Source organism: Mustela putorius, unplaced genomic scaffold, assembly GCF_011764305.1.
Source record: "Mustela putorius furo isolate JIRA1106 unplaced genomic scaffold, ASM1176430v1.1 tig00000585_pilon_pilon_pilon, whole genome shotgun sequence".
NCBI lineage: Eukaryota > Metazoa > Chordata > Mammalia > Carnivora > Mustelidae > Mustela > Mustela putorius.
In genome coordinates, this window is record NW_025421424.1 from 5,314,586 (window position 1) to 5,326,978 (window position 12,393).

Here is a 12,393-nt window from a genome sequence, read left to right on the forward strand (position 1 = left end):
AGGGACACTGTCCCATCGATACAAAGCCATAAATATGCAAGAACCTGGACACAGGTATGGTTGTAACAGTTACTGTAGTAGAAGAAGCTAGGGACAGCAGTGGTGGATGGCTAATTAATTATGGTTCATTCGTACCCTGGAATGAAAGTCTTACCCTGCCAGTGGATTTGGTGTGACCTCTATGAGGTACTCTTGCTGGGAAAGGCAAGATGTGGAGAAGCATGCATAAGACCGTTTTTGTTAAATCATGACCAGGCATATATATGTGTATATATATACATATATATGCATTATATGTGATGCATCTTTGTTTCTATTTGGTGATCTGAGCAGGGAGAAAAAAAAAGGTATATTCTGAGTTGTTAATGGAAATTACTGGACTGAGGGTGGTTAGAGGGCTTGGGAGATGGGGTAAGGCATCCAAGCCACACACACCCACAACAGTTCAGAGAAGATTGTGCTAAATGTCTGTATCTCCATTCTGCATCTATATAAAATTATATCTATGTGTCTATGTATGTTTTGTTTTTAAACACATTTTTTAACTAAAGAGTTCATCTTATTTGTCACCATCCTGCCTAAAACTCTTTGGTAGCATTCTCGTCTCAACATACAGGGCAGAATTTTGTCTGAGGCCTTGCAAGGCCTGGGCTCTGCCTGCGCGTGCAGCCCCCCAGCTCGTCTTGTCTCATAGCATTGCCCTCCTGCCTTCTGGACCTGGATCCCTGAACAGGGGCCAGCTCCCCCCAACCCCCCTTGGTGGCACTTGCTGCTCCTCCTTCTTCACAAGCCGTCTCTAACCCCTCGTTGGCTCCCCAAGTGGGTGCTCTTTAGTGACACCCTGTGTTTCTACTTGCTGGCCCTGAGCACAGCTGCAACAGGACGTTGGTCCAATTATTTGTGGTTTTTAAAAATTAATTAATTAAATAATTTGACAGTGTGTACGAGCAGGGAGAGCAGGGAGCAGGCGGCGGGAGAGGGAGAAGCAGGCACCCTGCTGAGCAAGATGCCTGATGTGAGGCTCCATCCGAGGACCCTGGGATCATGACCTGAGCTGAAGGCAGATGCTTAACCCACTGAGCCACCCACGTGCCCCGGTACAATTATTTGGATCAAGTCTGACTTTGCTAACAAAAAGTGAACTCTGAGAGGCTGGGACTGCATCTGTCATGTTCTGGGGGTGGAGGGTGGGGGTCCCCACATCATAGAGCTGCCCAGTGGGTACTTAAAGAGCAAATATTTCCAGAATGAGCCTGCTGTGAAAGGGGGGCGGCACAAGAGTCGGGAAATCTGCCACCCTGAGTCTGAGGAGTGACTGTGAAGCCTGTTCGCTCCTCTGTGCGGCACGGCCGGCGCCACTGCTGCAGTGTGCGTGACGGGTGTTACAAAAGGACACCGCGGGCAGCGAGGAGGCATTCGGTGACCTTGTCCTTCAGTTTTCTTGGTACCCTGTCACTTCACCTGTGAGATGGGGCGTTGTCTTGTTGGGTCCCCCAATAATGGGTGCATGATTAAAGGAGCGAGACTGATACAAAGCGAAGGTCAAACAAAGCTTTATTTCGCGCCAAGCATCAGGAATCAGACCCAGCATCAAACAGACCGGTCAGGGCCGCCCCTCCAGAGAGGGTGACCCCTCCCTGCTTTCCAGACTAACTTTTATAGAGCAAGGGTCATTTGATTGGGCCTGGCCACACACAGGTGGCCAATGAGATTGTAACACACACAGGTAACTCTGCAGTGATGCTAGGTGACCAATTGAACTACAATTTACCCTAGTAGACATTGGAACCAGCCTATCACACCTTGGTTAGGATTGGCGCCAAAAGTATCCCAAAGGGCGGGGCCCATACTCCTTGGTAGCTAGGAGACAGTATGCGCCCCCACTGATTGAATACCTCCACCTGGCCTGACCCACCCTTGTACTCGGACTTTGTTCCGTGGGACTGGTTTCCCAGACTTGCTTTCAAGTAAGTTCCCCTGGGGGGCAGCAGGGGGAGTCAATTTAAGTTTTACAACAGAATGGCAGTTCAACCGGGGTGGGGCCACTCTGGCTGAATAGGCCCTTACAGTCTGACTAAAGGATTTTGAGAATTTCTTCCAGCTCAAAACTGGCTTTTTTGGAGCGGGTCTCCCCCTTCCCCTCCCGTGCTTTCTGCCAGCACTGGCTCCATTCCCGACTTGCTCCGTCCCTCTGTTCTCAAGACCAGGAGCCAGGGCCTCTCCCTGGGAAGATGGCAGCCGAGGGTCACCTCATACCGCTTCTCTTCCCCCACCGCCCTCCCCACTCCTGCATTCATTCACGCACAAGACCTTTCAGGCCTCTGCTAGTGGGTGTGGCTAGACCGTCTCTCCTCACATCCTGCCCCTCTCATCCACCTTCCCACGTGGTCTGGTGGAGCGACCGGCACCCCAACGGGGCTGCTGGTGAATGCCTGTGGGCAGTCCCCCTTAGTTAAGGGAGATGGGTTTTCAAAATCCTTGCAATAGACAAACGGGCCCTATTTACTCCTTATTTGAAATTACTGAACACGGCTGCCTACCATCGGTCTATTTAATAGTCTTGATTTTTTCCCCATGTTCTTTCAATTACCCTGATTGCTACTAGGCAAAAACTTCAAGTTTTAATTTATCGTTAATGTCTTTCCCTTAACAGCTGCTCTTCTCTCCGAACAGGAAAGTCAAGTCTGGAACCAGATGCATTTAAACCCATTTTGGGGTATCGGGAATATCTCAGTCTAGCGGTGGTAGTAAATACTCAACAGCCAGATTGGGGGCGAGTAGGCGGGAGTTTCTGTCTGAAGCCTTAGTTCTTTGCTGTGGATACTCCCACGGTGTGGATTTCAGGCTCTCAGCCAGGCTTGGCGGCATGGGGTCGGGCACAGATGCTAACAGTTGACTCACAAGGAGGGACAATTGAAGACAGCTCACCCATGCTCCCCACGCCACTGAACCCAGTCCTGTGTCCCGAGTGGCTCCGCTTGCTTCCCAGTCCTTGTTTCTGATCTCCGCTGATAGCCCGTCAGTCAGCCGAGAAGGACACCTGACCAGTCCATTAACGCCCCCTTGATAGGGTACGGAGTCGACCACCCCTTAATTAGACAGAAAACACTCTAGATAATGCAAGTCACACAGCAAGGTTTATTTCCAGCTAGCTAGGGTCCAAGTATCTGCCCGGCACAGCGAGTTTCAACAAGGACCCCGAGCCCTCAAAGCCAAGGGTTTATATAGCACTTTTTTAAAAAGATTTTTATTTATTTGACAGACTGAAATCACAAGTAGGCAGAGGCAGGCAGAGAGAGAGGAGGAAGCAGGCTCCCCGCTGAGCAGAGAGCCCGATGCGGGGCTTGATCCCAAGACCCGGCTCAAAACTGAGCGACAGTTAGAGGCTTAACCCACGGAGCCACCCAGGTGCCCCTATATAGCATTTTCAAGGCTCTTCTTCATAGCTACATACGTATCTTGCACCCCACTTTGACAGTTTTTGACTTGTTTTTAAGTCCCCTGGTGATGAAGTTCTAGAACCTAGGTGAGGTTTGGTGGGCTGAGGTCCGGAGCCGATGACCAAGAAAGAATTCTTGAGACCTCTTTGGTGCAAAATGGTGGTTTATTAAAGCACGGGACAGGACCCGTGGGCAGGAAGAGCTGCTGCCCGGGGTTGTGAGGGATGGCAGGTTATGTACCCTGCGGTTGGGGGAAGGTGAGGAGAAGGGAGGTTTCAGTGGAGTTTTCATATGCTAAAGAGGGCCTACAAGGTGCCAGGATGTCCCAGGCCTACCGGAGGCCTTGCCCTTGCTGCTGGATCAATGTTGTCTTTAGACCAGCCATTAACATTAAGATCATTGGGAGACTTTTTGGTGGGGTCTCACAATCCTGCTATCAATCGTCTTTGTTAGTGAGATTTAGGACATTTGTAAGCCAAGGGAGACTCCTATCTAGCAGGATTGTGAGCTCTGCAAGTTAACTATTTGCTTATTGTTCATGGCAGTCAGGGCTGCCTGAGGGATGCTACACTTATGGAGGGGAAAGGGTGAAGAGGGGGTGCAAGGCGCCAGCTTTTGCTTTGTCCTCAGCCAGCCTCCTGCTCCCTCATCACTGGCACCACCACCTAACCTCCCTGGTGGTATGTGATCATTTCTTAGGTTTTAGCTACTTTCTCTTATCTCAAGTTACGTGCGCCGTGTGGGTTTGTTAGGGACGCTCAGTAAAATGGCTTCCCGGCCTTCAGGATGGCCATTCTTATGCTAACCCACTCTTACAGTGCCAGGTGCCAGCTTTTGTTTTGCCAAGATGGCTGTACTTCTGCCAGGGCTAGACTCGAGGTGGGTACAGCCTTGTTTTTCTTGGCCTCCACACCTGGAGCTGGTTTCCGGGACTTGTTTTTAAGTCCCCTGGAGGAGGGGAGCAGGGACATTAAGGGTTAAACAACAAAGTTATTGTTGAACCTCAGTGGAAGCCTCTGGCTAAAATAAGAATATAACATAGGTCCTTACACCCTCTCCCTCGTCTGCACCTCCAGTCACTATACCCTGGTGCTTTCTGTCCCTAGCTGCTCTTGAGTCTGGCTTTTTGTCTGTCCCCTCCCTCCAGACCTTGCTCTGGCCCGCCCAGGCGGCCACCCTCTCGTTGCTCCAGCACTGACCTCGATTCTGGTTGCCCTGCCTGCATGCCTGTCCCGGGCCACCACTGTCCGCTTTGCAGGCCGTCCTGTGACTTTTGCTTGCCATTAGGATCCATCCCAAGCCCTGAGCCTGTCTCACCGGACACCCCCAGACCCCACCCACAAATGCTGTGACCTGGCCCTGCCTGCCCCTCCAGCCTCACCCCCAACCTGTGACCCACTTGCTTGCTTCCTCTAGCGATGGGGAGCTGCTTGTATTTCCTCAAACACACCCAGCTCCTTCTCCACTCGGGGGCCTGCTTTTTTTTTTGGCAGGGGCTGGTCGGGGGAGGCTCTGCTTCCTCTGTCAGTACAACAAGGACCTCTCCTCCCCTCCTCCCCCAGGCCTGGGGCGATGCCTCCCATGAGCCTCAGCATGACTTCCTGGGGAAGGCCCTCGAGGAGGTAGCTCCCCAGGCCTGCTTTGTCTTCCCCACACAGTGGGGCTTCTGGAGGGCCTGCGCTGCCCACAGTTCCCAAAGGGGACTTGGTGCTCCATCGAAGCTGAATCTGTTTCTTGCGTGTTTGTGAGCCGCGGCATCCCCGTGAGAGAGGAAGCTCCCGCCCTCCGTGAGCTGTGTTTGCCATCAGCGGTTTATCTGTTTAGTGTAAAAAGTAGCTGATGAATCATTTTTACTGCCAAATCTCCCCCCCCATCCCCACAAAGAGCATCTTGGAGGATGGTTTTCTATTTTCAATCAAGTTGTGTTGGTTTTCCTAACCAATTTCTTTTGCCCTCCTAGACTCCATCAGCTGTAATTTCCCGATGTTTGGAACTGTGAACCAGAGCGTAACTTTCCCTATAGCAAGCTCTGTACCCTTTACAGAGATTCTGTGGACAAAAAATAGGGATAAAGTCGTTGAATGGGAAGCAGGCTCTCCCGTCAGAGTTTTCCCACCTTTCATACGCAGAGTTCATTTAGACACCACATCAGGAAGCCTTACCATCTTCAACCTAACATATTCGGATGAGGCGGACTATAAACTGGATTCTTTGAGCAGTGGCGACACTTTGTTCACTCTGAAGGTGATTGGTGAGTATTCCATAAATTTATTCCATAAATTGGTTTAAAATGGCAACTGTCCCAACTATTTTAAGAGATGAACACAAATGAATGGTTTCTGAGAAGTAAGAGACTTGGATCTCTGAAGGTGATTGGTGAGTATTCCATAAATTTATTCCATAAGTTGATTTGTTTAAAATAGCAACTGTCCAACTATTTTAAGAGATGAACACAAATGAATGGTTTCTGAGAAGGAAGAGACTTGGATCTCTTAGGCTGTCAGGCACACCGGTGTCCGTGCCCTCGTCATCCTCTGAGTGAGGAGAGGGTGGGACGGAGATGGAGGCCAGCTGGGTGGAGCTGCTGCCAGCAGCATTGCTTGTCTTGCTGGGAGTATTCTGGAAAGGGATGTAGTGGCAGCAGTGAACTCAGAACTCTGAGCTCCACTGAGAGATGATGCTCTGGAAATTAGAGTGTGCACCTGCACCACACCCCAGGAGGTAGATTTTTGTCTCTCCTCTGTCACCGTACATGGGAATGTGAGATGGAGTCCTTGTTCCTGCACACTTCCCGTCATGCTTCCAGGTCGTTCTCCTTGTCATCTGTAGGCTCCTGGATACATCCCAACATTTCTGGGTCATTGGAAAGCCTGGCCCACTTTTGCTGTTTCTGATGTTCCTGCTGTCATAATTCTCAGTGATTATAATATTTAAATATATTGTTCTAATATCCTGGCTTCTGAGTCCCCGGTCTCCTCTCCTACGATGGTCTTGTCCTCCATCCACCGCCTCCGCTGCCTTTCCCCACAGATAGAACCTGGAAGTTGTCATTACCACTCATTCTGAGCCCTCCACTGTGTCAGGCCAGGTGTCCCCTGCTCTGCCAGTTCTGCTATCCCTTTACCTCGCGTGACCCCCTATCCTCTTTAGGCAGCCCGAGTGTGCTCACTCACTGGGCCAAGCATTGGAAGATTTGGTTAGTTTCCTTGCTCCTTTTAATTTTTTTAATTTAATATTTAAAAAAATTTTTTTTAAGATTTTATTTATTTATTTGACAGAGAGAGATCACAAGTAGACAGAGAGGCAGGCAGAGAGAGAGAGGAGGAAGCAGGCTCCCTGCTGAGCAGAGAGCCCAATGCAGGACTCGATCCCAGGACCCCGAGATCATGACCTGAGCCGAAGGCAGCGGCTCAACCCACTGAGCCACCCAGGCGCCCCTAATATTTAAAATTTTTTTTAATGATTTTACTTATTTATTTGGGAGAGAGAGTAGGGGCAGGAGCAGAGAGAGAGGGAGAAGCAGACCCCCTGCTGAGCAGGGAGCCTGACGTGGGGCTCGATCCCAGAACCCCAGGATCATGACTGGAGCCACCCAGGCACCCTTTTTAAATGGGCTGTACTCCTGTGGCCTGTGTGGTCAGGTCCAGTCCAGTGCGCTCCCTGTTTTGTGCTAACACACTGTGGCTGTAGAGAAACTCATTGCCCCACAGAGCCTCACACATGAAACGTCTGGTCACTTGCCTCAGTCAGATCCAGTATGTCCCCCAGTGTCCCAGCAATTATCCTTCCTCTCCTCAAGCCTCGTAGACCCTCTTCTCCAGACCCACTCCTCAGCTGAAGGCTTTGCATCTTGTTTCACTGAGGAAGAGAAGCACTTAGAGGAGAATTTCCACAGGCTGTCACCCTCAGCCTTCCTGCCTACCTGCCCTGAGCACCGGTACCCTGCTCACAGAGGTGTAGGCCCTCTGCTGTACTCCAAGTCCTCTTCCTGCCACTGCCCTTGGGGACATCGCCCTAGTCATTGCCCTTGCCCTGTTCCTGCAGCAGCGTCGTCCATGGACCCAACTGTCATCCGTAGTATGCCGTCAAACATTGACACCAGCGCCGGGAGCCCCCGGATGCCCCCGCCCCACCCCTCCAGCTACCACCCACTTGCCACTTGTTTGTAGAGAATTCCATGAAGGATTATCTGTGTTTGCTTTTTAACCCCTTTCCTTCTTTTTTTCCTTTTTCCCCACCCCAAACAGGCTTTCATCACCCCAGGCTTTCACCCGAACTCTTGATCTCATTAAAGAAACCAGTAATCCATTCGTGCTCTCCCCACCACATCTTTCTTGGCCACTCAGCAGCCTCTGACAGAGCGGATCCCTGTCTCTCCTGAAACACGACCTTCTGTGGGCATCCAGGATCCCACCCCGTTCTGGCATTCTGTTTGCTCACTAGCTGTTCCTTCCCGGTTTCCTTGGCTGGTTTGCTCGTCTTGCCCACCTGCAGGCCTTGGAGACCTGAAGGCCTGAGCCACCTTTCTCTACCTGCGCTCACACCCAGCTGGGTGAGCTCAGCCTGGCTTCAGGCTTTCAATATTATTTTGGCACTGATAACACAGATTGAGAGCTCTGACCCGGGGCCCCACTGACGTGTGTTTCGAACCGCTTCCTCTGGATTTCCACTTGGATGCCTGTCTGATGATCGTGAGCTCATCAACTTTCCCTTGAATCCCGTTCTTCCCCACGTCTTCCCCGCGCTTGGTTAATGGCAGCTCCTTCTTCCCAGTTGCTCAGGCTAAGCCTTGATGTCATCTTCAACACCATGTTTCTCTTCCTCTTTCTCTCGAACACCATGTTTATTCCACCAGGAAATTTGCTGGTTTTACAGCCTCTGACCACCTCTCGCCACTTCCTCCGGGGCTGAGCCAGGGCTCCTTCAACCTTGTCCGGAGGACTGCAGCGACCATCTAACTGGTCACCCGTTGCCCCTTAACAGGAGGCATTTTGTGTTATTTTCAGATTTAACTACATTTAATTTTTTTCCCGTTTTATTGAGGCATAATTGACCTGTTTCACTGTCTAAGTTTGAGGTATACAGCATAATGATTTGACTTACATGTATTATGACCACAGTTTATTTTTTAAAAAATGCAAGCAGCCAGAGTGATCTTAAAACAGAGGTCAAAGCATGTCATTCTTCAGCTTAGAAACTTCCAGTGGCCCCATCTCAGTCGGAGCTAAAACTAAGATCTGTAGTGCAAGGCCGTATGAGATCCGGCATCCCTGATCACCTCTTTCTGTTCTTAGGCATCCTAGTGTTGCCTTTGACTTTGGCGACCTTTTCTGTGCTGCCCCTCAGCATTGCCAGCTCAACCCGTACCCATCTCGGCCCTCTATGGGGTCCCAGGTTCACTGTTTTCTCCTAGAAGTGGATGTCATTCTAGCCTTACCTCCTCTATGCCAGAGGCATTCTAGAAAGATCCATCTGGTAGCAAAGTGTCTAAGATGGCTTGCAGGGAAGGGAGAAGAGGCAGAAAGTCCAGTGTAGAAGTTCAAGTCTGAGCGCTCCAAGTCCTGTCTGAGGCAGTGTCCGTGGAATGGGAGGGGGTGAGGAGCTGGTGGAGTAGCTATTCTTCACAAGTTCACCTGCCTGGTCTGTTGGAGACACTAGGAAGAGGAGAGAATTTCTCTCCTGTTATCATTGTAGCCCTAGAACTCAGGTACTAGGTGTTCAGTAAATATTTATTATAGGAATGAAAGCAATTGAACCAGGTGACTGGGAGGTGGGAGGGGGGGTTGACAGAAATGGGGGCTTTCAGGCTGGGTGGCTGGTTTGTCCAGAAGACGATTAACTCCATTTAGAAGAGTGAGGCTTGTTAAGGTGTGGAGGCATCCCATTAGGAAAACCAGTGCATGCCTTCAGAGAAGCAGAATTTATAAAATATGCAGGTTGGGGATCTGGCTATTTATAGAGCCAGCAACTAAAAAGATTGATTTCGTATTTAGATAACAATGGAAAACATTTGAAAAGCCCTTTCATAAGAGTTTGTAAAACTGCGCTCAGACTTTTAGATATGTTTAACTTTTTAAACTTGATGAAAGCGTTAAGAATAATTTGATTTTTAAAATTCCACGGTCATTCAACTAAGGTGCATGATTTCAGGAGTCAGCCCAACTGAATAGCCCTTAGGAAGCCTCGTTAGCAAAGACCTGCAGAGCCCGAGAGAGGTGAGTGTTGATCAGGAGGCAGTGATGTGGGCAGCGTAAAGGGTGTGACCTCAAGTCCTGGCTCGAGAGTCTGGCTTTTAGCCTGTGACACTGAGGAGCCACTGGATCTGATCCTGGAGCAAAGAAATGACTTGATGAACTCTATTTTCAGATGATTAATCAGATGGTAGGTATTGACAGTGGGTTAGAGAAGGGGGACACCAGGTTGGAAGTGACTGTGATCTTCTAGGGAGACAGGTGTTGCTGGTAGATGTTGGGAAAGGAAAGAAAGAGAAGATGCTTCTAAGAAAGAGTCAAGCGAACTTAGATTTGGGTTATAAAAAGATAAGATGACTCAGGATTTCACACCTGAATGACAAAATGATTGGTCATACCTTTTTTTTTTTTTTTTATTTTTTGAAATGAGGAAGGCCTACTTCCTTCAGGGTATGTTAGTTAATACCTAAGTGACTTGATGATCTTCCGGAGACACCAGACCTATTGGGAGATTTTCAGAAAGGATATTTTCGGCAGGGGGATTTCCTGGCACCCCCTCAATTCAGGCCATCCACTTCCTTGTGTGTAAGTTCGTATTTGGCTTCCTTCTTCCCTCAAAATCCCCTTCAAATTTCCACCACCAGTGTTTATTAGTGCTTTCTCTTGTTAGCTGCATTGAAGGCGGTAATGGTCATATAAGTAGAATTAACTACTCGATCCTTAAACGATCTGAAGTGGTGTGACCTTTTACTAAAGTTAAGAGAAATACACAAAGAGCATCAGATCTGTAGAAGCGGTTCTCCATCTTACAGAGCAGGGCACTGGATTCCTGCATTGTAAATGGACCGAGTTGTCTTAAGGATGAAAGGGGTATGTTTCCTGTCAGTTTCATGCTGCTTGAGGTCCAGATGTAACTCCTACTTGTTCGCTGTGGCCTTGGGAAGTCCGGTGGGCAGTGAGAGAAGCTGAGGAGTCTCAGCAGAGATCTGAGCTGTGGGAGACCTGAGGAGGGTTTGCATCCTTTCCTGTGAGCGGGACTGGCTCTTCCAGCGGCCATGCTGTGGCGAGACCACCAGAAAGAGCTTTTGGATGGTTCCATGCGCTCTAACAACACACAAAATTACACCAGCTCTCCCATGTGGGCCCTTTCAAATTCTCTTCATACTCCAGTAGACCTTTCCAATCTTTCAGAGTATTACGTTCCATTTCATAGGTGAAAATGAGACCGATTTAACCAAGGGCTTCCTTCTGCATCTGTAGAACAAGGGGCCTGGGCTGGTTGGTTTCTTGAACATGTTCCCGCTACCACAGGAGCCATGGGCCAAGGTCACACAGCCAGCCGGAGCGGAAGCGCACACCACCCAGCTCCTGGTTGTGTAATGCACGCCCGTGGAGGGGGTGCTCACCTTCCCGCCGTGTGCTCTGTTACAGCTGATGTGACCATGCCAGGCAGTGCATGGTAGTCCCCATGTCAGCTGTTACCATGTCACCTCTTGTGATCCTCATCCCCATCGTGAAGGGGAGGCGCTGCTGGTTTCCCTGTTGTGCAGGAGAGGAGACCTAGCCACAGAGATTCAGTACCTTGGCCAAGGGCACGTGGCTCTTCCTGGCAGCGCTGCAGTATGAACCCAGGCAGTCAGGCTCTTAGCCACCTCACCCTTCCTTTTCGGAGGGGAGCCAATGAAGTTTACCTTTGAGACAGTGGAGAGAATCCCTCCCCTCTGTCCAGTGTCCACTCTCCTCACTGAGGAGCCACCTCTGAGCCTTGTGTTGGGTCAGGCGCCGTTGGTAAGAGCTGAGGCGTGTTGAGTCCTTACCTTCCACAGACATACAGCTGAAGGGGGCTTATGAGGTGCCACTGTTGAGTTCACAAAACACTAGACGCTGGCTGAGTCAGATCACTACACGAGAATCTGGGACAGAACGCTCGGAGCACCCACATCAGCATCCTTGGTTGGGGGGGGGGGAGCCCAGGAATCTGTATTTTAATACACACCCCTGGTGACTTCTCATGCCCACTGAGAGTTGAGAAATGCTTCTGTGGAACATTTCCAGGGAACTAGAAAGCTCAGTTTCAGGCCCAGCTTAGTCACAGAGGGAGGCATAGGTACGTGCAGAGTGTAGAACAATCAGTTCTGATTCTTAAGTACACAAAGATACTTGGGGCCTCAGGAAGGTGCTTCCTGGGGCTGCTGTGGGCGTGTGGTAGGCAGGAAGGACCGGAGGAGGCTTAGAGAGGAGGGCTCCGGCTGGCTAACTTGGAGTCAATGATAGCAGCTCTTACTCTTTTAAAAGCTATTGGTCTGTGGCTTACAATTTAATCTGGAGAAAGATGTCCATTGCTTGCTGTCAGGCAACACATAACAAGTTATGTGAACTAGATTAAATCCAACAGCTGAAGAAGTCCCAAGCAGAAGGGGAAGTCATGGGTGACTCAGGTCTCTAACCGGGTGTGTTACTTAACTGAGCATGAAAGAAGTCTGGAGAAGATGAGGGGAAAGAGGAATTGAATATTTTCCATTTTTAGATTTTTTTTAAAAAAGACTTTACTTGGGGCGCCTGGGTGGCTCAGTGGGTTAAAGCCTCTGCCTTCGGCTCAGGTCATGATCTCAGGGTTCTGGGATCGAGTCCCACATCGGGCTCTCTGCTCAGCAGCGAGCCTGCTTCCTCCTCTCTCTCTCTCTGCCTTCCTCTCTGCCTACTTGTGATCTCTCTCTGTCAAATAAATAAATAAAATCTTTAAAAAAAAAAAAAAAAAAAAA

General features: G+C 49.7%; 1 protein-coding gene across 2 annotated transcripts in view; it reads left to right on the top strand.

Moving 5' to 3' along the window:
* Positions 1 to 12,393, top strand: part of CD58 (CD58 molecule) — a 41,024-nt gene that overhangs the window by 12,410 nt on the left and 16,221 nt on the right. For both annotated transcript variants that reach the window (XM_004771073.3, XM_004771076.3), the window contains exon 2: positions 5,401 to 5,691. In XM_004771073.3, the coding sequence (XP_004771130.1) occupies positions 5,401 to 5,691 (291 nt within the window). The remainder of the gene's footprint in view (positions 1 to 5,400; positions 5,692 to 12,393) is intronic.